The 25308-nt window shown below is 43.4% G+C and overlaps 1 protein-coding gene across 11 annotated transcripts in view; it reads left to right on the top strand.

Annotated features, from left to right (window-relative positions):
- The window catches only part of GTF2I (general transcription factor IIi), a 95866-nt gene extending 75869 nt beyond the window's left edge, over positions 1 to 19997 (top strand). For 8 of the 11 annotated variants that reach the window (XM_058422971.1, XM_058422977.1, XM_058422974.1 and 5 more), the window contains 15 exons: positions 2835 to 2906; positions 3406 to 3595; positions 4123 to 4181; positions 4827 to 4910; positions 5391 to 5485; positions 6980 to 7049; positions 8241 to 8424; positions 9291 to 9343; positions 9897 to 10007; positions 10837 to 10920; positions 11714 to 11897; positions 12811 to 12839; positions 14192 to 14257; positions 18166 to 18240; positions 19695 to 19997. In XM_058422971.1, coding sequence (XP_058278954.1) covers positions 2835 to 2906; positions 3406 to 3595; positions 4123 to 4181; positions 4827 to 4910; positions 5391 to 5485; positions 6980 to 7049; positions 8241 to 8424; positions 9291 to 9343; positions 9897 to 10007; positions 10837 to 10920; positions 11714 to 11897; positions 12811 to 12839; positions 14192 to 14257; positions 18166 to 18224 — 1340 coding nt within the window. In that variant the 3' untranslated portion in view covers positions 18225 to 18240; positions 19695 to 19997. Of the gene's footprint in view, positions 1 to 2834; positions 2907 to 3405; positions 3596 to 4122; positions 4182 to 4826; positions 4911 to 5390; positions 5487 to 6979; positions 7050 to 8240; positions 8425 to 9290; positions 9344 to 9896; positions 10008 to 10836; positions 10921 to 11713; positions 11898 to 12810; positions 12840 to 14191; positions 14258 to 18165; positions 18241 to 19694 lie in introns of all 11 variants that reach the window. The other 3 variants (XM_040082268.2, XM_040082275.1, XM_058422978.1) reach the window with 2 other exon arrangements.
- The last annotated feature ends 5311 nt before the right edge of the window (positions 19998 to 25308 follow it).

Consider the following 25308-nt stretch of genomic DNA (forward strand, 5'->3'; position numbering starts at 1 on the left):
TATAAGGTGAATTTATTGCTAACAAAATCAGAGCAGGATGATGAGGAGTGCAATTATCCCTTAGAAACACCTTTCCCCACCCCTCCCTCCCTGCAGCTCTGCCTCACACCCCAGCTGGGGAAGGGAATGGGGGCCATGCTCTGTCCATCACCTGCAGCCTCTGCAGCTGCTCAGGGGCAGAAGTCATTGCCCTGCTGCACCGTGGGGCCCCTCCCACGGGAGACAGTGCTCTGCTGACTTCTCTGACATGGATCCATCTCCTGGGACCAGTCCTCCCCCAGCCTGCTGCAGCACCCGTGCATCCCACAGGCAGCAGCCCCCCTCAAACTGCTGCAGCACGGGGCACTTTTCCATGGGCTGCAGTCCTTCAAGGACCGGCTGCTCCAGCCTGGGAGCAGGGCCCCTCTCTCCGTGGGTCTCCCACGGGCTCCCAGCCTCCTTCAGGCATCTCCCTGCTCTGGTGTGGGCTCCTCTGGGAGCTGCAGGGGGACCTCTGCACCCCGTGTCCTGCATGGCTGCAGGGGCACAGCTGCCTCTCTGTGCCTGCAGGGGCACAGCTGCCTCTCCATGGGCTGCAGGGGCACAGCTGCCTCTCCATGCCTGCAGGGGCACAGCTGCCTCTCTGTGCCTGCAGGGGCACAGCTGCCTCTCCATGGGCTGCAGGGGCACAGCTGCCTCTCCATGGCTGCAGGGGCACAGCTGCCTCTCTGTGCCTGCAGGGGCACAGCTGCCTCTCTGTGCCTGCAGGGGCACAGCTGCCTCTCCATGCCTGCAGGGGCACAGCTGCCTCTCGGTGCCTGCAGGGGCACAGCTGCCTCTCCATGGGCTGCAGGGGCACAGCTGCCTCTCCATGGCTGCAGGGGCACAGCTGCCTCTCTGTGCCTGCAGGGGCACAGATGCCTCTCTGTGCCTGCAGGGGCACAGCTGCCTCTCTGTGCCTGCAGGGGCACAGCTGCCTCTCCATGGGCTGCAGGGGCACAGCTGCCTCTCCATGGCTGCAGGGGCACAGCTGCCTCTCTGTGCCTGCAGGGGCACAGCTGCCTCTCTGTGCCTGCAGGGGCACAGCTGCCTCTCCATGCCTGCAGGGGCACAGCTGCCTCTCTGTGCCTGCAGGGGCACAGCTGCCTCTCCATGGGCTGCAGGGGCACAGCTGCCTCTCCATGCCTGCAGGGGCACAGCTGCCTCTCCATGGGCTGCAGGGGCACAGCTGCCTCTCTGTGCCTGCAGGGGCACAGCTGCCTCTCCATGCCTGCAGGGGCACAGCTGCCTCTCTGTGCCTGCAGGGGCACAGCTGCCTCTCCATGGCTGCAGGGGCACAGCTGCCTCTCCATGGGCTGCAGGGGCACAGCTGCCTCTCTGTGCCTGCAGGGGCACAGCTGCCTCTCCCTGGCTGCAGGGGCACAGCTGCCTCTCTGTGGCTGCAGGGGCACAGCTGCCTCTCCGTGCCTGCAGGGGCACAGCTGCCTCTCCGTGCCTGCAGGGGCACAGCTGCCTCTCCATGGGCTGCAGGGGCACAGCTGCCTCTCCATGGCTGCAGGGGCACAGCTGCCTCTCTGTGCCTGCAGGGGCACAGCTGCCTCTCCATGGCTGCAGGGGCACAGCTGCCTCTCCATGGCTGCAGGGGCACAGCTGCCTCTCCCTGGCTGCAGGGGCACAGCTGCCTCTCCATGGCTGCAGGGGCACAGCTGCCTCTCCATGGCTGCAGGGGCACAGCTGCCTCTCCCTGGCTGCAGGGGCACAGCTGCCTCTCCATGGCTGCAGGGGCACAGCTGCCTCTCCGTGCCTGCAGGGGCACAGCTGCCTCTCCATGGCTGCAGGGGCACAGCTGCCTCTCCGTGCCTGCAGGGGCACAGCTGCCTCTCCATGGCTGCAGGGGCACAGCTGCCTCTCTGTGCCTGCAGGGGCACAGCTGCCTCTCCATGGCTGCAGGGGCACAGCTGCCTCTCCGTGGCTGCAGGGGCACAGCTGCCTCTCCATGGGCTGCAGGGAGATCTCAGCTCTGGCACCTGGAGCAGCTCCTGTGCTTGTTCTTCACTGACCTTGGTGTTTGCACAGACACTTGGTGTCTGCACAGTCGTTCCTCTCACGTGTTCTCCCCCTGCTTTTCTCTGCGCCACCTCGTTTTTGTTCATCTTTCTTCTTAAGTCTTTTATCACCGAGGCATTATCACCATTTCTGATTGGCCCCTGACCAAGCAAGCCCTGTGGCTCGTCCATCTGTGGAGCCACCAGGACATGGAAGAAGCTTCTGGCAGCTTCTCACAGAAGCCACCCTTGTAACCCCCCTGCTACCAAAAACCAGGCCATGCAAAACCCCCACAATGCCGTTTGTTAGAAAACAAAAGTGCTTTTTATTAGATGTCCTTCTTCTCTTCTAAGCTACAAATTGTCTGCACTGGCTTGCACTCCTATAATTGGCTTTTATTTACAATAGGGAATAGGACTGAAGATGATTTTTTAAATACTAATCAAAATGTTTAGCAAAACATTCTTTAAATCCTTGTGTTCTACTACAAAGAATGGTATTATACACTATGATTAATTAAATCCAGTTTTGTAAGAACCACTAAAATAATTTCTTCCTGCATCTGAAGGCTCTGAAGAACGAGTTATTCTGCTAGGGTCAGTGTTTGAAATTTGTAACTACATTTAACCAGATTTTTCATTATGTAGAGGTAATTACATGCATCATTTAAGCTGATATTAATAGTCATTACTCATTGTGTGTCCCTGTCTAATCAGATGTAAATGTGGTGTTTGCATGTTTTGATGTTGAAAGAAGTAGGTTCAACTGTACCTCTGTGTCTGTATCTGATACCTGTTTCTGGTTTTCAGTGAAAGATGATTGGAATACCAAGATCTCCAAGCTAAGACGCCAAGTAGAAGATATATTTCGTGTGAAGTTTGGTAAGTTAAATGCTAAATGAATTGTTCTGTAATGCTGCTGCATTTTAAAACTCCTCAGTTTAAATGTTACTGTATTTACTTAAGCATCAGAAGTATACTAGGACAGATAGGGAAATCTTGACTCCTCTTACCTATGTTTTACTTACTCTTTCCTATAAATGACATAAATAATTTTGTAACAGCGTCCTAGGCTCTAATTTTTCCAGTTGTGTGACGAGATGATTGCACAAAACCTTTGGATGAAATTCTCAAAATAAAACATTAGGCACTGCAGGCCTGTATTAGATATAACCTGTAACAAGATGGGCCAAGTTCACATTTGCAGTTATTCCACAGAAAATAATAGGGCATCTGTTCAAATATATTTAAATATTTCTATTTTTTTTGCAGGGGGCTTGTTAGCTTTGAGTAGCTGAGCTTCTGTAAGATTCTTAAAATCAAGTGAGCTACAATTCCACCCATTTAAGTTTGTGATCTACCATTTAATCTTTATTTTCAGTCGAAGCTCTGGGGCTTCCAGAGGCTACAAAAGTGAATGTTCCCTATTCCGCGTTTGAGTCACACCCCGATGCCTTGGTCGTTGAAGGCTTGCCAGATGGAGTTCCCTTCCGGAGTCCCACCTGGTTTGGAATTCCACGCCTCGAAAGAATCATCCGTGGCAGTGACAAAATCAAATTCGTTATTAAGAAGTAAGTTTGTCATCCAGTTACTTTTACCTCTGATTCTGAAGTTATTTCTCTCCATTCCCAGCAATTCTAGGCTCTAAATGCGACCTAAGCTCTGCTTTCATGAAGTACAAAGAATACTTTGCACATATGTTTTATCTCATACAAGAACATGCATTCCTCATTAAATTTCTGTATATTTATAAATTATGCATTTCATGCATCAGGAATTGAGGGAGGGAAATGGTATTGTACCAGGAAGCTTTTTTTCTTTTTTCTTTCTTTTTTCTGTTTGTTTCTTTTTTGTTTGTTTTTTGCTTGAAGAAAACCCAGAAGAAAACTGGGGAATAGAAAATATACAATATATTTCTGTTTTCCTTTTTTTTTTGGTGGTTATAGTAGATGGAGAGTCATATATGCTTCTAACAGAATTTCATTGTAGACAGCTGATGTTATGTGAATTGGAACTCAACTGAATTCCAAGAAGTTGGTAACATTTTGCTGTATGACTTGTCTTGCAATTGATTGGATTTGTTCTGTTCAATTTCTAGGCCTGAACTCATCACTTCCCAATTGCCTCTAAGAGTGGCTAGTAAACTAAAGATGAAAGGTAAACAGTTAAATATTATTTGCTGCAATCCATTTGTAAATACTTCCTTTCTGCTTCCCTAGCAGACTGAGATCTTTGTGGTTGAAAAATACAGGTGTTGTAAATAAAAGGCATTATTTAAGATGATCTAGCATAGCAGCCTCTAAATCTGCTTTTATTTGAGAGAGGAACTCAAACCATAAATGTGTCCGCTTTTTAACTTGACTATTCTAGTACAGAAAATGGAATTTACTCAATTTTGGCAAGTTTTATTTCACTTTTAATGGCTTCAATCATTTTAACTGAGAGTTGTGAACTGCAGTAAATAAAAATGGTGTTTTGTAAGAAAAGAATAAAAGAATCTTTTGTCTGCAGGAAATTCACATGTTAGTGCTTTTTTTTTGGTTTTAGATAACAAAAAGTACCAAAACTCTCCTTCACACTTAGAAAAAACAAAGTCTTTTATTCTGAGTTAGTGGAAAATCTAGGTGTGTCTTTTTCAAGAGCACTAAACCTACTTTTGAAGATTGTGAGCATCGCTGTATTGTTCAGGTTTTACTGGGCAGACTCTACTTAGTTCAGTCTGTTGGAATTCTTGGAATACAGCTGTTCCTTTGTTATGTGTGCAAGATTTGTGCTTACACCTTGTGTTCTTTTGGCTTCCAGGAAATAGTGCAAGGAGTTCCAGAAGGTCACGAAGTTCTTCAGAAAATTCAAGTGTTCCAGAGATTGAAGTTACTCTTGATGAAAGTAAGGAAGAAACATCCTTAAGTATTCTTCTGATGTTCTTTTTTTATATTCTGATATTTTCCATTCTTCTAAGCTTTCATAGCCTTTAAGTAACATAGCCCTCATGTAGCAAACTCTTACACTTCCAGGCTCCAGATGCACTTCAATATAGAAACAACTTTATTTTTCATTTCTGAAACAAACTGGATACTGTGTGGATGATGCTTAAGTAAAATGCTGCCGTTTGACAGCTTGCTTGGGCCATTATTCCAAGCAGAGATGTGGGAACTGCTGTAGTCCTGAGCAGAGAAATGACAGATGTGGTCAGTAGGATTAATTGCTTAAATACAACTCTAGAACTTCCTAAAGGCTTTTTAAAAAAATTCTACTTTTGATTCAGAATTGAAGATTTCTCTAGTAATCAAGCTTGATGCATTGTTCTTTTTGTGTGAGGTCCTGCTTCTGTTCTCTGTGTTATAGATATATAATGTCTCTTCATAGGTCCTAAAAAGGCACAAACAACAGGTGCTGAAAGTAATTCTCAAACCAATAGCTCCAATACAAATGCGAAGCAACAAGGAAAAGAGTTTTCTTTTGGTAAGTGTTGGGGGAATTAGCACACATGCATTCCTTTAATGTTGGTATAGAACATCTAGATTACATATCAGTTCTTTTGAGTTCATGTTCTGATGTACAGTTAGCGAATGACTGAAATTCTCACTTTTGTGTACATTCAGTTCTTCATTATGTGGAGTAATCTGCATTAGAGAAATCCTGGATGGTATGTCGAGTCTGCTGTACAAATGCAGCCCAGTCCAGTAGATCTTGCTGATTGAGGTGTAGAGTCAATTTAAGATTTTTGCTGGTCTGTTACTGCACAGTGCTGCAGACCCTTGAAGAACTTTTCCGGTGCACAGTGCCACCAAGTGCATAAAACCCAGCTGAGATGGGATATTGTGCATAAATTTCATAAGCCCTCCACAAATTTGAGATATTGACATCACTGTGCAGAGATACCTCGGTGGGATGTAGGGAGCAGGAGGGATTTGAACTCGTATTAGTAAGCCGTGACCTGTCAGAGCTGACTGTGTCATGTAGTTGTGCTCATGAATGTAGGTCAGAGCTTTTTGGCCATGGAGGCCCAGGCCTCTTAGTGCAGTGTTCTGGAAGAGAAATCTCAGTATTGAAAGCAGGGTCAATTGGCAATCCAGAAAAATTCTTCATTCTCAAATGAGATGAGTGACTGCATTCAAAGTAACCATAAGTAGTTCTATGTCTCAATAAACCTTTTTTTTTTTCCCAGCATATTTACATTCTGAGTTTATTTGCTTATGTTTGTGTAGGAATTTGTTGTTATTTGCTTTATCTTTTTTTGTCCTATATGCTTTCTTTTTAGCTGTATGGTCATAAAACAAATAAGAAAGGAATTATTGACCCCTACTGAGCCAACTGAGAATGAATGAGTTACTGATTTGGCACTGGTGCTATTCATATTCAGAGCTGTGTACAGTTTTCTTGGACTTTCCTGTTGCTCTTAGACCTAGGCTTTCTTTTTAATCTGCAGCTTTTTAAAACTTCAGACTGAGGTTGCAGTTTTGTAGACCAGCCATGGCCCACTTCGTGCAGCCACAAGTAAACCAAGTTTAGTAATTGCACTGATGGCGGTCAGAAACAAGGTGCCTGTCTAGATGGATGTTTAATTTCACCACTAAAGTAGAAACTGGGCTAGAGATTAAAGTTCTCAGGAGAGAGGCACGTGCATCACTGGACTTGAGGAACTTTCTGCCACTATTTTGGGTGCTGGTTCAGATGAGTAAATTTTATGCTGTCTGATAGTAAATTAGGATCACTCTTGGATTAATTTCGCTTTTAATCACCTTTGCTTTATCTAGTGTCAGTATCTTTCAAAGCTTCAGGAAAAAAAGAATTGATGTGGATATAGTTTTGCAGAATGAAAGCCATTTTGCGCATTTTTACTGCCATAGTAAATGGGTTATCAAGCGTAATAATTTGTTAAACATTTATTAAAATGTTATTCAAAGACTGATTCATTGTTTGAGAGTTGTTCTAATTCTTCCAATTTCTCCCCGGCAGAGGCGTGGAATGCCAGAATCAATGACTTAAAGCAGAAAGTTGAAAATCTTTTTAGTGAAAAATGTGGTATGTTTATTGATTCTTTTTTACTGAGATGCCTTTCTTATGAACATACATATGTTTATTCCAGAGGTCCTGCAATCCTTGTGTACCTTACAGTTTTGTTACCGCGACACACAAAGTGGTCTCACGGAGAGAGAGGTTTTGCAGGGTCCTTCTCCGATCCGGCTCAGGGCTGAATCCAGGCGGAGAGAGAGCCCCTTTGTTTATTTTCTTACTTTTTATACATTTCTGGGTCTAGCAGAAGATTGGCTTTTAGAGTTTTCACCTCTCAAGCCAACTGGCCAGACCAGCCGTCAGTTACAATTGTTTTCAGGCTAGAAATATGCAAACAAAGGACAGAGAATGAAAAACAAAGGATTTGTTTATGTTACATATGTGGGAAAAAGGTAGAACTGCTTTTAATATTGTACAGTTACTAAAAAGATCTGACTCCATTTTATGAAAAATCAAAAGGCTATAAAAAACTCAGAAAAACCAGGGTAACACAGTTTCCCATCGGAGTTCGTTCTCGTGTGCTTGCAATCCAGTGTCACATTTCCGCTAGACATTTTACTTGGGTCTGAAACTGGAGAAGTTGTAGTTGGATTACAGTTTTCTTTAATGATCCACAGACAGAGTGATTCCACATACTGGCACATCATTTTAAGATTTCATCACTCTGCTTATAACTGGGACTTTGTATGACTCTGCATGACTCAAAACGGGTTATGGGTGGTACCTGGAGAAATGCTCCATTATATTCCAGCACTTCTTCTAGTGCAGGCTGTTTGGAAACGAGTGGCTTTGGGAATGTAACTTCTCATTACTCTGCTGAGTGTGGGATTTTGAGCAAGAGCACTGAGCTCACCTGCCCTTGGTGCTGCTCTAGAAGAGAAAGAATGCAGTGCCTTCAACAAAGTGGCATACAAACAGGATAGTCTTGTGTGCAGACCAAGCCAGTGGCATGAGCTGGCTGCAAATTTTCTGATTTTCAGCCAATTATGGGCAGATTTGCTGCAACAGAATGAGTTATGTTTGAAACTGTTAATTTTCTTCCTGCATACTCACAGCTGTCACCAAAAAAGGCAAAGCCTGCTGGTTCTGCCTAACTGAATATGTATGTTCCAACGACTCTGTTCCATTTATACCTAGGGATTCTGTTTCTGTGCACATCAGTCACCTGCCTGGTGCCTTATCTGCTCTGTTGCATTTCAGGGGAAGCCCTGGGACTCAGTGAGCCAGTGAAGGTGCCCTATGCACTGTTTGATTCCTTCCCAGAGGATTTCTACGTGGAGGGATTACCTGAGGGCGTGCCCTTCCGCCAACCTTCAACCTTCGGGATTCCAAGACTAGAGAAGATCCTGAGAAATAAATCCAAAATAAAATTTGTTGTTAAAAAGTAAGGCTCCCATGTGTCTTTGATAAGCTGTTCTAGGAGAATTGAAATGTAGACCAAAAAAATGAAATTGTGTTGCCAGGTTGCTAAATTACTCTATAAAATACACGCTGGGATATTTTTAGTACTTGAGGAAATGGTGAGAAAGCTCTTGTGCAAGTGGAACAAGATCCAATAATCTCTTTGTTCTGAAAGGCTCTTAGACTTTGTTGTGAGAGGAAGAGCAAGTCCATATCTCTTAATCCATCACAATTATCACATCACTGGTTTAGTTCCTACTGCAAGGAGCACTTACGGGCTACTCATAAAGCTTGCTGATTGTGTATTGAGAGCTGAGGGCTGGAGATTATTTTAATGAGGGCTGTAAGAATTTCCTTTCTTTTGCCTAGAACAGGTTTAGATACTCCTGTGCCAGTGGAGAAACAGCAGCAAGAGAAGTTACAAGGACATGTAGCGATACAACAAGGCAGAATGGCTTTAAACTGACAGAGAGCAGGGTGAAATGAGATAATTGGAAGAAATTCTCCCCTGTGAGAGTGGTGAGGGTGCACAGGGTGCCCAGAGCAGCTGTGGCTGCCCCATCCCTGGAAGTGCCCAAGGCCAGGTTGGATGGGGTTTGGAACAACCTGGTCGAGTAGAAGGTGTCCCTGCCCGTGGCAAGGGCAAGAAACTGTCTGGGCTTTAGGTTTCTTCCAAGCCAGACCAGTCTAAGATTCTGGGTAGTTTGGAGCCTCTCAGTCATTGCATTCTTGACTGTCTGTTTAGCTGAGAGGATACCACTTAGCTACTATTTATAGAAAATGGGATTTTTCTTTAATGTTGATGTTGTAATTTTATTATTGTATGTAAAATGTTCAATCTGTTTGCAGGCCTGACGTGCTTGAGGCAGCGGTCAAAGGAAGTTCTGACACAAGCCCTCAAAGTGAGTTTTGCAACTGCTTAATTTTCTAGATAAGTTTATTTCAAGGGTTAAATATTAATTATGAGAGCAGCATGGTGTTAATAAATTCCTGACAGATTTATTCTACATTGCAGTTGCTTGGTTTGTTTGCTTGTTTGTTTGTTTTTAAGATGGAAAAAGCACTTCCCAGTTACAGTTTAAATATAGCTCTGACAAGGGAGTATTATTTTTTTTTATTTGCAAATAATTGTGCCTCTAATGTATTTTTTACTACATTATATCAAAATGTAGCCAGTAATGTAGGATTCACAGGAGATACTCAGGTCTAGAGATAAATTATTTGCTCCTAGTATGTAGATCATCTAAATGACACATGCACCAGAGACAGGAGTGCAGATAGCCAGTAGAAAGTTGTCAGGTAGGTAGGTCATGGAATAAATGCTCCCATTTTGAAACTGAAACTAGGTCCCCTTTGAAAACGTTGCCAATATTTGTTGTTTTGCAATATTTTCTTTATAGATGAGACTGAAGATTTTGAGCTCTCTATAAATGTTTTCTAAATTAATCCTCTTAGGAAAAAATAATTCCTCCAGTAAAGCCAATACAGCAAGGACCACAGAAAACACAGTAGTGAACAAAGCTGAAGGTGTTGAAGACCTAAACATCGTTCAAGTAACCCTGCCAGGTGTGTATACTGGCTGGTTTTACATCATACTGCTTGTGCTTATATTCTTCATGATATCTGTTTAGTCTGATAAAGTTTTTTCCTACAGTCAAGCTGGTTTGATGAAATTCAAGTACAGTCAAGGGAGAACATAAGTTACCTTTTGGTTTTACTGAGATGTTAAATATTACCTAACACTCATTAATATCTCATCAGTGACCTCTCTAGAATAGTCTTAGTCCAACCACCTGTTAAGAAGTATCCACATTTTTTATTAATCAATAAATCAAATATTGATTTGCAGTTCTTGGCAACTTCAGGTGTCAGTACTTGAACTGAATTGAGTGACCATGCAGGCTGAACTGCTTTAACACCAATTACTGCTTTTTTTTGTTGCATGCTATGGCCATCTACTGAATGATCACTTTGCTTTTACCTTTACATACCATTCTGTGTTCTGTAAGAAAGTAAAATACGATTTGTAGGTTTAGATTACTTTACAAAATCATCTCTAGACATCTCTAGATTCAGCCCTGGAAGTGTTCAGGCCCAGGTTGAATGGGGCTTGGAGCAACCTGATCTAGTGGAGGTGTCCCTGCCCGTGGCCAGGGTTTGGAATCTTTAAGGTCTCCTCCAAACTAAACCATTCTAGGATTCTGTAATTTCTTAGCAACCATCTGTTTTTGTGTATTTCTACAATTCCATGTTACTCCTAAAATGGGGAACAAAGACAGTGCCTGTTTAGAAGCTCTTGGGTATATCTGCTTTGAGTAAACATGCAGGGATAAACAATCTTCAGGGGGGGGAAATTTGTGCCTAATTTTCATGCTGTTCTAACGATTTCTTCCAGGTGATGAAAGCGGGCGACTGCCAAAAGTAGAAAGTGCCAGACAATTGAGAGAGCAAGTAAATGATCTTTTTAGCCAGAAATTTGGTAATTGCTTCTTACTCCCCATTTTTATATAGGTGTGAGTGCAGTTAATGTTGTTCATACTGAAGTTACTGAATGAATAATTCACTGACAGTGGATTATATGTAAGGTCCTTAAAATGAACAGATTTGAGAATTGCATATGAATGTTGTGCTTTGACTCCAAAAAGAACTTTTTGTAAGTGATGTAGGGCAGTTTGGTGTTTTAAACAAAGTCCTTAGAGTCTAGATTGCTTCATGGTTCCCCTTCCCTTTTCCTGTTTTCTGTGTCAACATGGATGCAGTATTTATTTTGCTGGCAGTCCACAGTTCTTCTCAGGGCTTTATAATCCTGGCCTCTTAATAATAATCTTTTGCTGTGTATAGTTTTGTTTGGTTTTTATTTACGTTGCATTGTACAGTAGTAATGACTTGGGTTTCCTTCTCTGAAATTCTTTCACCTGTGCTGCATTGAGTTGCTTTTCATAGCATTGCAGGAAATGCTTTGTTTTCCTTCATGTAGCTCTCTCCTTCTATATCCTGTTCTATACCATTCCCTAAGAGCAGAATCTGTGTTCTTTATATGCTGAATTTCAGAGCTGGAGTTGTGACTAATGCTCTCATAGTAATGTTCATGAGTGTAATTCAAAACCTCATTTATGACATTGTAATCATTTCATTGTCAAGTGAATTTTCATAGTTTCAGAGCTGATAGAAAGCATGGCTTGAATTTTGTTTCTTAATCATCTGAGCACTTTTTCTTCAGTGTAATCATAAACACTGTAGGTTTGAAAATAAACACGACCTCTCTCCCTTAGGTGAAGCCATTGGTATGAATTTTCCTGTGAAAGTTCCATACAGAAAAATCACAAACAACCCTGGCAGTGTGTTGGTGGATGGAATGCCTCCAGGTGTGGCATTTAAAGCACCCAGTTATCTGGAAATGAACTCAATGAGGAAGATTTTGGAATCAGCAGAGTCTATCAAGTTTACTATCATTAGGTATGTAGTTGCCATTAATTAGATTGTGAATCCAGCCCCATAGCTGGAATAAAGATGAGAGAATAGAAGTTGTAGTACGTCTTTAAATAGGTGTTGGCTCTTTTTGGGCAACAATATATCAGGTGAAATGAAGCCTGGATGTTCCTAGCAGGAATCAAGGAGGACATTTCCAGTGTAGTATGACAAAAGACATATTACTGCATATTACAGCAAGTTGTGTTTTGAGTTAAAATGGAATCATAATGTGTACAAAAGTCCTATAGTTCTCTGGGCCTTGCTTTCCCAGTCATAATACCAAGTTTTGAGACAAGTCCAGAGCTCACTGGTTTCTATTCAATATTTAAAAATACAGTATTGTCCAATTACAGTATAAGGGAATTTCATTTGTATGTGTATGTCTCCACAGACATACACACACACACATATCCAATGTTAAATTGTGTGCATGAAGAAGAACAGATCAAACTTTGGAATCATTCTAAGGAGGAGTTGAAAATAAAAATGGATCAGTTTCTGTAACTTCTCAAATCATAGATGACTTCACAAGAGTTTAAAAGTTTCAGGTTATCTTTAGAGAGAGAAATTTCTTAAATAGATTTACTAAGAGGTCTGAATTCCCAACCCTTAATCATGACATATTCTAACCAAAAAGACTTTGTGTTTTTGAATTGAAGAAGAGGTGACCCATTGCTAAGCAGCAGTGACCGAGGGAAGCTCTTCCCATATATGTTACTTTTCAAAATGCTAGTTTTGAAGAACCAAAGTGCCCAAGAGCTGCTACTCTTTCTGTTTTAGTTAACTTTCTTTTCATTTTTTAGCATGACCTCTGTTATAGAAGATATGGGGAGGTTACATTGGGAGGAAATGCCATGCAGTGCATTTTAGAATCAGTAATTTTTATTTTTTTTTCCAGACCGTTTCCAGGACTTGTGATTAACGATCGTAAGTATTAATGAGACACTGATGACAAATGTATTTTTGTAACCTACCAAGATTCATTTTCTACATTGTCTTAGTGGCAGAGGCCCCAAGTTGTTAAAATCTCTGTATAACTCTTCACTGTGTATTTCCCATTGAGATTTCCTGACTAAACACATATGTACAGTTAACTAGAGGGCAGGGGGACAAATTTACATTTAAACAGCATAAGATTAGCATTGACTTGAAATGAAAATGCAAGACTCTGATTTTGTATTTTTCAGCTGCAGAGTCCCAAAGAAATTTAGGATCCTGACTGAGCAACACACTTAGATGAGAGTTCCTACGTTGTAGGTTTAAATGCATCACAGCAGCAGTTAGTAAGCAAGAGCTCTCCAGTAGCTGCACAACCCTGTTCCACTGAAAAATTCTGCATTCTGCTGAACCTATAACCTTTTAGAGAGGCAGACTATAGTTAACTAAAGTGCCATGGCCAGTCTTGCCCTGATAATGAAATTTGGTGTAGTGGGAGGGAAAGGTACAGTATTTTGGCTGCTAAAATAGTTGTGACCTGGTTGTTGGGTGTAATTTAGGAGGAAAAACAAAGACTGTCACTACAGTGTCCCTTGTGTCGTATTCTTTGTGAGCCAGTGTCAGATTAGAAATTCAGAGGCCAAATAACCTGTCACAAATTGGCCTTCCCCAGCGTGAGCCTTGGCAGCTGAGTGTTTGTTCACATTCAGCCACCAGTGCATTCCAGCTAACAAGCTGAGGTCTGTGCACTGCAAGGATGAGATGTTCTCAAGAAGATAGTGTAGCCAGGAACTCCCACTGACCTGCTCACAGACCTAGGTGCACTTCTGAGGTGGGAGAGAGGTGTCTCTGCAAGGGGAGCCTTCCAGACAAGTAGATGTGTGATAGTGTTTGCAGGGAATTCAGTTAGAAATGAAAGAAGCCATTGAACTGTTGTCAGCTCAGCATAAGTTGTCCACGTGTGTTGGGATTGGGGGAGCAGATTGGTCATGGACCACAAGAGGTTTGGGCATTATCTCTGTCCACTAATTATGATCAAAATGATCTTATACTGATGGATACCAAGGTGAACGACTGAAAGGCTCTGAGCCAACTGCTTATAAGTATAATGTTTTATTCTTCATCTGAAGAACACGTGGAAACTTAAGAGGAAGGTTTTGGTGCTCGCAGGCAAGAGAGGGGATGTTTTTCCTGTAACAGAAATATTGAAGTGCATCTCAATCACAGTGTTAGTTACCTGTTTGTGGGACAGGTTTCAGGATTTGCAGATTCAAAGGTTGTCCTTGTGTTGTATGTGAACCATTTTCATTGTGAAGTAAAACAATGATCATGTCTATTCTTAGAGCTGCTAGAAGAAGCTGAAACAGAAGCCTCAGCACCAGCAGCAGCACCAGCCACAGTCCTACCAGGTGATGCAGTGTGCCACGTGTCCTTGCAGAAGGGGTGGGGTATGGAGTTCTGCATCTCATTGGCAGATGTCATTAGCAGTCACATCCTGGGTATTGGGTGTTCATGAGCCATTTCATGTTGAGAAATGATGTGCAACACTTTAATTGCTGTTATTCGTGGAAAGTGCCTCTGCTTCCTTCAAGCTGTGTCATTGGTGTGTTCCTTGATTTGATTTTTGCAGATGATGAGTGAGCTGGGAAGAAAGATTAGTGTAAGGGGCAAGGTGTAAAGGCAGTTCAGTATCCCTTTATTAATGTCTGCTTAACTCAAATGTGTGCATGTCTGCATGTACAGCTGGAAGTGGGGTCTGGATGGAATTTCTGCCTGCTGCCAAGCTCTGTAACCCCTGCTAGACTGCTTCTGCCTCTGGGACTGCACACGCATCACCTGGATTAGTCTGAAAGGAGAACTTAGCTTTGGGCTGTGAATTAACTAAACTAAATGTGCCTGGGCAACTTCACTTTGATCCAAAACAGCTTCTGAATGTTCATACACCTTTTAAAAATGTGTATCCTAAGTTGGTGTAGTGCAGGGAAAACTTCTGCAGTTGACTGAATAAATCATTACACAAAGAAACTGGGAAACTAAGAGAAAACATCTGATAAACATTTTAAGAGTAAGGGACACTTGTATGATGAGAATTATTACAGAGGAGCTACTGGCTCCTCTGTTTACGTGTGAAGGTGTGGGAGGGAGATCAGCTGTCTGTGAGCTTGCTGTAGTCTGTTGGTCCTTAACATCTGCAGTATTAAAAAGGTTAAATGGTTTTCCCAGAGCACGTTCACCCACAATCCGTGCACAGATAGTAGAAAACTCAGCACAGAATGAAAGCATCCTTCTTGTCCTCTGTTATGCTCCTTCCCACTCTCCCCCAAAGTACACACACTTGCCATCAAAGACAGTGACTAGGAGAACTGGTGACTTTTGAAGCTGTTCGAAATTTGGTGTGTTCTGTGCAAATGCACTTCATGTTCTGGGTCTCGGTGATGTGTCTGCCACGGTGAACCCTTCTTAGAAGAGAAAGTGTTACACAGTTAATGTAATAAATGTTTGGGGTTTTTTATGTTTTGTTGCAGACTATAGAAAGCTACACAAATTTATCTCAGGCAAAGAGATATGAGTCTGATTGTTAAAGAAAAATTAGGTGCTTTTTTCAGGGGAAACTTTATTTCCCTAATCTGATTCATCTTGATGAAACCATATCCATATTCATTTGACTGTATTTTTTCTTCATTTAAGAGCCAGCTGAACCAAGCATCTCTAGGAGGTGTTTGTCTTCAGTTATTATCAACAAATATTTTTAAGTAATGCTTAGCAAAGTTGCATCTGTTTTTAAAGTCAGGTCAATCAAAACCGAGGAAAGGTCTTTTATTGGTTCCAGGCACATTTCTTCATTTATAGTAACATCATGCTGCATCCTGTGAAAAATACTTAGCAGCAAAAAAAGATTTCAGTAATTTTACAAAGGAGTTCTATGAACTCTTCGTGGTTCATGGTGAGTCATGCCTGTACATAGGCTCTGAGTGACTGTTCGTATCCTGAATGATGCATGTAGTTACTCAGCACAGTAGTTTCCACAGTTGATGCCTGTGAGTGATTGCCGTCATCAGGAACTCTGAATGCCATACTGACTTGGACATTTTGTGTTAGGGGCAAGGGAGTGGAGTACTGTTGTTCTTCTAGCACTTAAACTCTGGAAAACATCCAGCTTCCCTTTTGTCCAAGAATATACTTGAGCTGTATCCTTTCCAGATAGAATAATTTAGTTTGGAAAAGTCTTCTAAAAGCATCAAGTCAAACAGTTGCCCCAGTACTACCAAGCTCACCACTGAAACATCTCTCCAAGTGCCACATCTGCATGGCTTTTTGTCACCGAGACACACAAAGCAGCCACACACAGTCAGGAGGTTTTGCAGAGCAGAGGTTTCTCCGTCCAGCCCAAAAGGTGAAATCCGGGCAGAGAGAGAGCTCTTTGTTTTATTTCTTACTTTTTATACATTTCTGGGTCTAGCAGAAGATTGGCTTCTGGGGTTTTTCACCCCTCAGCCAAGTGGCTAAACCAACTGTCAGTTACAATTGTTTTCAGGTTAGAAATATGCAAACAAAGGACAGAGAATGAAAAACAAAGGATTTGTTTATGTTACATCTGTGGGAAAAAGGTAGAAAACTGCTCTTAATATTGTACAGTAACTAAAAAGATCTGACTCCATTTAAGAAAATCAAAAGGCTGAGAAAAACCAGAGTAAAAGCTTTTAGATGCCTCCAAGGGTTGTGACTGCACCACCTCCCTGGGCAGCCTCTGCCAGGGCTTGACAACCCTTTGCTGAAGTGTTTTCTAGTATGTAGATATATGTAAGACCAAGGAAGCTGTAGGTTTTGTATCCCCCATGTTTTTGCAGGCGGTCTTGGCGCATTAGAAATATTGAATTGACCTGGGAGCTGGGATGTTGTTGTCTGCTGTGTGTTCTGCTGCTGTAAATGCTGCCTTTGCTACAGCCCAGCCTGTCAGCACGGCCCTGGATGGCCACAGCTGTCTCTGCCGTGTTCCAGGGGGATCCAAGGCGCTGCTGCCTTCGTGTCAGGTGGTCCCAAGAAGGGCTCACTGATGTGTCTGTGCATCAGCACTTTCCATCTTGAGACTCTCAACTTTGGTTCATCCCCTAATCCTGCTTGCATTGCCCCAAAAGAGAAAGCAGCAGATCTCAGTGCTCCTGTTCTTCTGCAGCCTTTTCCATGGGAATTCCCTTTCCGGTCTCCGTTGCTTCACTTTCCCTGTCGTGTTATTGAACTCAAAGCCAAGCCAAGTGAACATTCTCAACCAGAGTGAGTGTTACAAGCTGAGTTACAGGTGCACTCCAAGGGTTTTAAGTCAGTCTTCCTTGGAGTATGGACTGACCCTCTTGCAGCAATCCTGACAGAAAGAAAGCAAACGTTGGAGTCACAGCAGAGCTGAGCTGCAGATTTTAAGCTCACAGTTGTGAAGGCTGGAACAGCAGATGTCTTTATCCTGCCAAAACTCTATGGGGTTGCCGAAGCTAGATGATGCAGGAGAAAGACAGTTGTTCCTGAATACTGTCATCTGGAGGAAATTCAGCTGTGGGCCTTCAGTGTGATAGTTTGGAAGAGATAAAAAAGCACAGATACGAACTTGTCATCCAAAACTGGCTTCAGACTCTGTAACTACAGAAATGTGGAAAGGCATACAATGGCCAAAATCACTTCAGAACTAGACTGGAAGGTATAAAATGATCATGTGGTGGAACAGCTTGGATTTGTAGTGATGAATTACTCCACCCCACAATCTTCAAACAGCTACAGAGAAGAAACAATTTCCTTCCAACATTTTATTCTCTGTAAAAAGAACAGAATCAGGCTCTGGGTCATGTGGACAGTGCTACACGAGATTCCTTTGATTTACCTCCAAGCATCCCTGAAATGAATAAAACTGTATTAAAAGGCGATGAATGCTTTACCCAACATGATTTTTTTAAAAACACATCATAATGCCTTCCTGTGTGATACTGTGCTTTGAAAGTTAGCTAGGGTTAAAATTCGTTTTGGATAGACTGAAATAGAATAATGCAGAAATCTGTATCTAGTTGAGAGAGAAGCAGTCCTACTAATGCAAATTTTATTTCCATTCATTAAGAACAAGAGTGCTGTAAGATCCTAAGCTGCTTTACATTGCAGTGGAAATGGTAATTTCCACAGAATTGGATTGCTGTGAATACACTTTTATTTGTTACTATTTTTAGTTAAAAAAATTAAAATGCTTTTCATGTTTTTATAAATTTTTACTGTAAGTACAACAGTAACAAAACTGATGGGGAAGTTCCTCTTTTTTCATTCACTGCTCCTTTTTTAACAGATAACACAAAAACAGAAGAAAATTGTCAAATAAAGCAAGATCCAGACCTGACGTCATAGACCTCATCAATACTGGGTAAAAGACTTTAGTGTTTCTTGAAGTCAACACCTGTCAGGTGGAATAATATTTTCATACTTTTGGCGGGGAAAAGAAGAGATGAAGGTGCCAGTACTTTAGTTGTGAATTATTTTATGCGTCTTAGTTCTCACATACAAGATGTCAGATGTTTGGCACTTTCTGATCCAAATACAAGATAAAGCACACTGTGTTCATATTTGTGAGGAAGTCCTAGAAAAATGTGGCCTAAATTGTGTGATGGTAATCACATGCCTCAGAAGCAGAGCAAGTGAAAGCTGAGGGAATTAGTGTTTATGAAAAGCTCTGATATGGTTGTGTGAAGAAGCATTATTATTCTTGGTAATGCACATATATTTCCAAATTGTAATTGAGCAGGAAAGCTCCTTGCTATGATTGCAGTATTGTCTGAGCTTGAGACACTCAGTAAAGCTATTAACTGTGATGACAAAACAACCTCCTCTAAAAGTTTTCTTTCTTTTCATAAATTAAACTTTTATGAAAAGCCTAGTTTAATTGACAATGCCCAAATGTCCAAATCTTTCTCTTACTCTATTTTTAACGTCCCTTGTTCCTAAAAATTATGTTTTTGTGGTGGTGGAGAGCAATTATAGCAACGCTATCATAAATCTAAAATGCTGACCAACATTTGGAGTCCGTGCCTCATTCAAAGAAAATGGTAGTACTTCTTCCCATTTCAGTTTTTTTGGTAATACTGAGACCCAGAAATCTTCCTCATTCTGCAGCGTTTGATACTTCAGTAATTTGATGTGAGTGGTGTAAAGTTAAATGAGGCATTGGCTCGGGGAGCCTGGATTTCATTCTGGGTTTCATTCCTGGCACCATGTGAGTTTTTGGAGCTGAGGCACAGCTCCGTCCATAGAGCATGAGCTGAGCCCAGGACGCAGAAGTGGCACTGGGACAGTGGAATGATGAGGTAGAAAGCTGCAGGGACTGATCAGCCAGCACCCCAGCCGTCTGTGCCCCGAGCACTACGGGAACAGCAGCAGTGCTCTCATTAAATCAGCGTTGGAGATGTTTGTGGTAAAACTGAATGTGGCAGGATGAAATATACTCAAGGAAAGGCTTTGATTTGTCATGGGATGTGCTGCAGCCAGTGAGATATAAAAAAACCATCTCATTTGTCCGTTAAAGGTCACAGAAATGTTGTCTGAGCAATGGCAGCACAATTTGATGCTGCAGTGGTTCAGAGTTTTGGATGCTTTAGGCCATCCACTGAATTTATACTAAAATAAATATTTGTCCTAAATTCCGACCGAGGCCACTCAAGCACACATTTAATCTCATATTTATTGAGAGCAATATTCAGCTTCTGCATGCTTGCTGAATGTAGGCCTAAAGAACAGGAAAACAGAATACAAACTGCTCATGGTTGTAATAAGACACAAGGCTTCAATGAAACTAACTTACTTTTTAAAATTTCTCTTATCTAGCCAGAAGCTTCCCGTTCTGAGAAGAGTCTGCTTGGCCTACCTAGAGCTGTGTAATATAAGTGTATAAGAGAAGTATCTTCTATACAAACCCTTTTGTACTATTATATAGAAATGTCTACTTTTTCAGCAGTTCTGTGAATTGACCTAAAGCGATGAATGACTGTAGATTTGGAATGTCTGCGTTTACTTTGGAATATATTTTAAGGACTTGATGCAGCAATGCTGGGGAGATGACAGGGATTTAAATCAGCAGGGATTTAAGTGAGGCTGCTACGTTTTCCAATAAAGCTGAATTTCACTGTACCTGAATGCATCCTAACTTTTGTAACAAAAAAATCCTGCAAAGATTTCCATTTGTTTACTTTGAAGGAAAAAACCCTCCACAATAATTTTCAGCTATCACTTTAATGGTGCATTGGACAACAGTATCTGTATATTTGAGCTAATTTTTCCTATTATATCTATGACAATTCATTATGTTTTTCCTAAATAAAAGATAAACTGATTTACTTGATGGTTAGTATGCATTAATGAGATAGACTGAAATGGTCGGTATTCCAGTGTGTGGATTAGGAACCAACTGAAATTAAACCCCATCATAGTTTGTTCTGTTAATTCAAAGAAGTAAGCACGTGTTATGTCAGAGTATCACACAGTTTAGATATGATGGGTTTGTTCTTGCAGTCCTACTGTAGGCAGTAGTTGTGTGGACTTGTGTGAGAGCTTTTCTGCTGAAGGCTGCAGGGGATGCTCTTCTGTTCATCCAGAACTAGTTATGCAAAAATGCTACAGCCTGCTCTAATTCCCATTATGTCAAAAACACAGAATATTCTGTGAATACAATAATTAAATTAAGTCCCCTCTAGTCCTGGTTATGCACCACAACATGTAAGAATCATGTACATTTTTTTTCCTCCCCAAATTTCACATACCATAGGAGATACAGTTCTGGCTATATGGTAATCTCTAAAAATGGAGATTATTTGTAAAGATTTCTCTTTTACTGGCATGAGTTTGAGATGCATTATGCACAAATGGTAAATCATACTTCCTGGTGAAGAAATAAAGACCCTTCTGATGCTTTTTATGACTGTCCATGCAGTGCAGAGTTATGTCTTTTACAACAAATCAAGTCCTAGCAGTAATTCTGTAGGCAGGCAGAACATGCTGCAGCATGGTTATTTCCTGCCAGCAAAGAAGCAAGGTCCAGTCAGGACTTTGAGGCCAAAATCCAGCTCTGGGTGGGTGAGGTGATAGTATCTTAAGGAAAATTTTGAAGCCTTAAATTTGATTGAGCGCAGTGGCTGTTCTCAGCTGCAACCTGAAATTCAGCAGGTAAATTCAAAGCACATTTCTGTCATTCTGGGGAGAAGGGAGACGTAGGACATCTGCTTGTGTTTCACAACATGCACATCTGAGTGCTCTCGCTTCAGTACCTTGTGCTGGTGATGTCAGCAGGGCCAGGGTTAGCTCCATGCTGAGGCATTTTGAAAAAGCTCACCCTGCTCCTGCTTCCTTCTCTCCAGATGGGAGCTGGAGGTGGTGATTGGTGCCTTGGTGCCTTCCTGCCTCAGCAGGATGTTCCCAGTCCCATGGAATGAGCCCACCTGCTCATTACCTGTTAACCCAGCCATGTGGACACTGTCCACACTATAACCACCAACACATTTGCCTGCTGCTCACTTGGACAGACATGTTGAGCTAATGAACCTCCAGCAGTCGTTCAGTCAGTTCAGGACCAGGTTTCACACTTGCTTCTGGACACATTTAGAATGGGGAAATGAGATAATGCAGCTTTGCCCAGGTTTCAGCTGGCCGGACTTTCCCTTCTGCAAAAGCCAGATGGTTCATCCCTTCTTTACTCCCAGCCCTCTTTAGGAGGCACTTTTAGCACAGCTGCCTATGGCCAGTGGAGTCAGTGCTCACTCCAAGTGAGGGCACTCTCACAGCAAAGGAACTGGGAGAATAAATAATTCCAGGGAATTGCTTTGTCAAGTGTGTAACAGCAGAGTGGCTCTGCTGAAAATTTGTATGCAGAAGCTGAAAGAAAACTGAAGCGAAAGTGGTTGCAATGGTTTTGCTGAAGGGACTGGTGTGTCGCTAGTGGACACGAGTCCATACTCACAGGTTTGACTCCACACAAAATGAAGGCTGAAGAAGGAAAGAGACTTTATTGTTTACAAAGACCTCGCTTTATAGGTTTTGAAGAATGACCAGGGATTTGAGAACAAGCTTTCCACCTCTCCATCCCACTGGCCAGGCTAGAAGTCCATCAGTTGGCTATCATCAGAAAGGAATGTGGAAAACCAAGATGTTTACATCGGGAAACTGTGAGAAAATTCAGTCAGAGCTGTAAACATCTCACAGAAGCTCACATAATATGGCAACAGACTGGAGTCTTTACATGGTGTGCACAGTGAATAGCCTGCTGCTGGGTGGGCAGTAATGCTGATTGGCAATGAGCTGGCACCCAATGCTGAAGGCTTTTTTTGGTCTCAGACATTTTGAGTTGATATCCAGTTGAGAGAAATTAGTCTGATAAAGTAATTACACCAATATTTATACCTTCCAAATATCTATTCTATATTAAGAAATTACCTATAGTCCTGACAGTTATAAGACTTTTTAGATGTTGACCATGTATGAAAAATCTCACTCATTTTCAAACTGGTAGTACATGAGATATGCCCTAAAAAGTCTTGGTTGTACTAATAAATAAATGAATACATGAAATTCCAACAACTTTTAAGAGCTCTGACTAGTTTTTGTCCCAACAGGGAAGGTTTGTGGTGACAAAGAAGCAGACAAGTATTTATTTCCCATGTTTTACTGAACTTTAAAAGCCTGTCCTGTGCAGTGGACTGGCTCCTTTCTCTTAAATGGGAATTTTGGATCCAAGTAGTGTAGGATTCAGGGTGTCCATGGTGGAACTGGGCATTCCTCGGATATGGCACCCTGGCTTTTCTCACAGCATAACCGCCAGCTGAGGTCCAAAATGTCTGTGATGCAGTTGCTGGCCAGTGTTTTTCTCTTGGGAGTTGAAGTTTTCCACATATGAAATTTGAACCCCTTTGTTTCTTTTCATGTCTGTCCTGTCAGTGACCCAGAGCCAGTGAAGAGGGCAGGCTCTCATCTGTGTGAGTGTAACAGCTGTCTGCTATCAGGGACATAAGAAAAGCCTCCCTTGGCTCAGTAATGAATTGAGCTGAAATTTAAACCACCAAAAATCAAAAATTCGATTTTGAACAAAGAGGTGGCATTCCTTCCATCTGCCATTATATTCTGAGAGGTTTTGGTACTCGTTTTAGGTGGAGCAGCGCCAAAAAGAGAATAATCAATTTTCCTAAGAAACTCTTAACCTTCAGTACTCCATCTTCAACAGCCTTGACTGAAATCCATCCTCTGAAGTCCTGTGTGTGCTCTTCCCACTCCAAAGCAATGGGACCTTGCTGAGAGCACTGCTAACAGCTTGGTCTGGAGGACACGGATCTTCTCCACCTCTCTCAAAATGGGATCCTGTGTTCAGACCTCAGCCTTGTTTCCCAAAACAAGAATCAGGTCATGAACTCAACAAACTTACATTGTGGTTTGACACTGACACAGACACCAGGCACCCACAAAAGTCGCTCACTCGCTCTCCCCTGCCACAGCTGGGTAGAGGAGAGAGAAAAATTTCATGAAGACTTCATGAGTTGAGATAAGGACTGAGAGAAAACACTCCAAGGGCAAAACAGGCTCAGCTTAGAGATACAAAGTGAATTTGTTACTAACAAAATCAGAAGAGGATAATGAAAAGTAAAAGAAGTCCTTAGCACCTTTTTCCCTCCAGTCCCTCCGTCCTTCCCACCGACAGCTCAGGGAGACAGCACATGGGGGTTTTGGTCAGTTCATCACCGAGATTCTCTTCCACTGCCAGGGGAGAGGAGCCCTTCCCCTGGGAGAACGTGGGGTCCCTCCCATGGGAGAGAGTTCTCTGAGAACGTCTCCAGCGTGGTTCCGATCTCACGAACAGCAGTCCTCCCAAAACTGCTGCAGTGAGAATACCCCCCACGGGCACAGTCTTCCCTCAAACTGCTGCAGCATGGGTTTCTCTTTCCACGGGGTGCAATCCTCCAAGGACAGGCTGCCTCAGCGTGGAAGCAGGGCCCTCTCTATCTACTGGGTCTTCCAGTGGGTCACAGCCTCCTCAGACCTGCTGCAGCATGGGCACCTCTGCCACGGGCTGTGGGTGGATCTCTGCATCCCTGTGGATCCCCAGGGGCTGTGGGTGGATCTCTGCATCCCACTGTGGATCCCCATGGGCTGTGGGTGGATCTCTGCATCCCCCATGGATCCCCACGGGCTGTGGGTGGATCTCTGCATCCCCTGTGGATCCCCATGGGCTGTGGGTGGATCTCTGCATCCCCCATGGATCTCCATGGGCTGTGGGTGGATCTCTGCATCCCCCATGGATCCCCATGGGCTGTGGGTGGATCTCTGCATCCCCTGTGGATCCCCATGGGCTGTGGGTGGATCTCTGCATCCCCCATGGATCCCCAGGGGCTGTGGGTGGATCTCTGCATCCCCCATGGATCCCCAGGGGCTGTGGCTGGATCTCTGCATCCCCCATGGATCCCCACGGGCTGTGCATGGATCTCTGCATCCCCCATGGATCCCCAGGGGCTGTGGCTGGATCTCTGCATCCCCTGTGGATCCCCAGGGGCTGTGGGTGGATCTCTGCATCCCCCATGGATCTCCACGGGCTGTGGGTGGATCTCTGCATCCCCCATGGATCCCCAGGGGCTGTGGGTGGATCTCTGCATCCCCTGTGGATCCCCATGGGCTGTGGGTGGATCTCTGCATCCCCTGTGGATCCCCATGGGCTGTGGGTGGATCTCTGCATCCCCTGTGGATCTCCATGGGCTGTGGGTGGATCTCTGCATCCCCTGTGGATCCCCACGGGCTGTGGGTGGATCTCTGCATCCCTGTGGATCCCCATGGGCTGTGGGTGGATCTCTGCATCCCCCATGGATCTCCATGGGCTGTGGGTGGATCTCTGCATCCCCCATGGATCCCCACGGGCTGTGGGTGGATCTCTGCATCCCCCATGGATCCCCAGGGGCTGTGGGTGGATCTCTGCATCCCCCATGGATCTCCATGGGCTGTGGGGGGATCTCTGCATCCCCTGTGGATCTCCATGGGCTGCAGGGTCTCAGCTGCTTCACCATGGTCGTCACCACAGCCTGCAGAGGAATCTCTGCTCCAATACGTGGAGCACCTCCCCTTCCTACCTCACTGACCCCGGTGTCTCCATGTTGCTTCTCTCACATGTTCTCACCTCATCCTCTTCTCTGGCTAGGAAAAACTGTGCGTGCTCCATTTTGTTTTGATTTTCTTCCTAAATATGTTACCACAGAGGTGTTACCATCATCTGTAATTGGCCCAGCTCTGGCCAGCAGCACGTCCATCTCCAGAGCCATCAGGGATTGTCTCTGCCAGACGTGGTGGAAACTCCCAGCAGCTTCTCACAGAAGCCACCTCCGTAGCCCCCCTGCTCCCAAAAACCAGACTGTGCAAAACCAACAGAACTTAGCTTGTTCAGATGGGATGTTCCTCTTCTGAGAATCTTCTAAAA

Source organism: Hirundo rustica, chromosome 19 (assembly GCF_015227805.2).
Source record: "Hirundo rustica isolate bHirRus1 chromosome 19, bHirRus1.pri.v3, whole genome shotgun sequence".
Taxonomy (NCBI): Eukaryota; Metazoa; Chordata; class Aves; order Passeriformes; family Hirundinidae; genus Hirundo; species Hirundo rustica.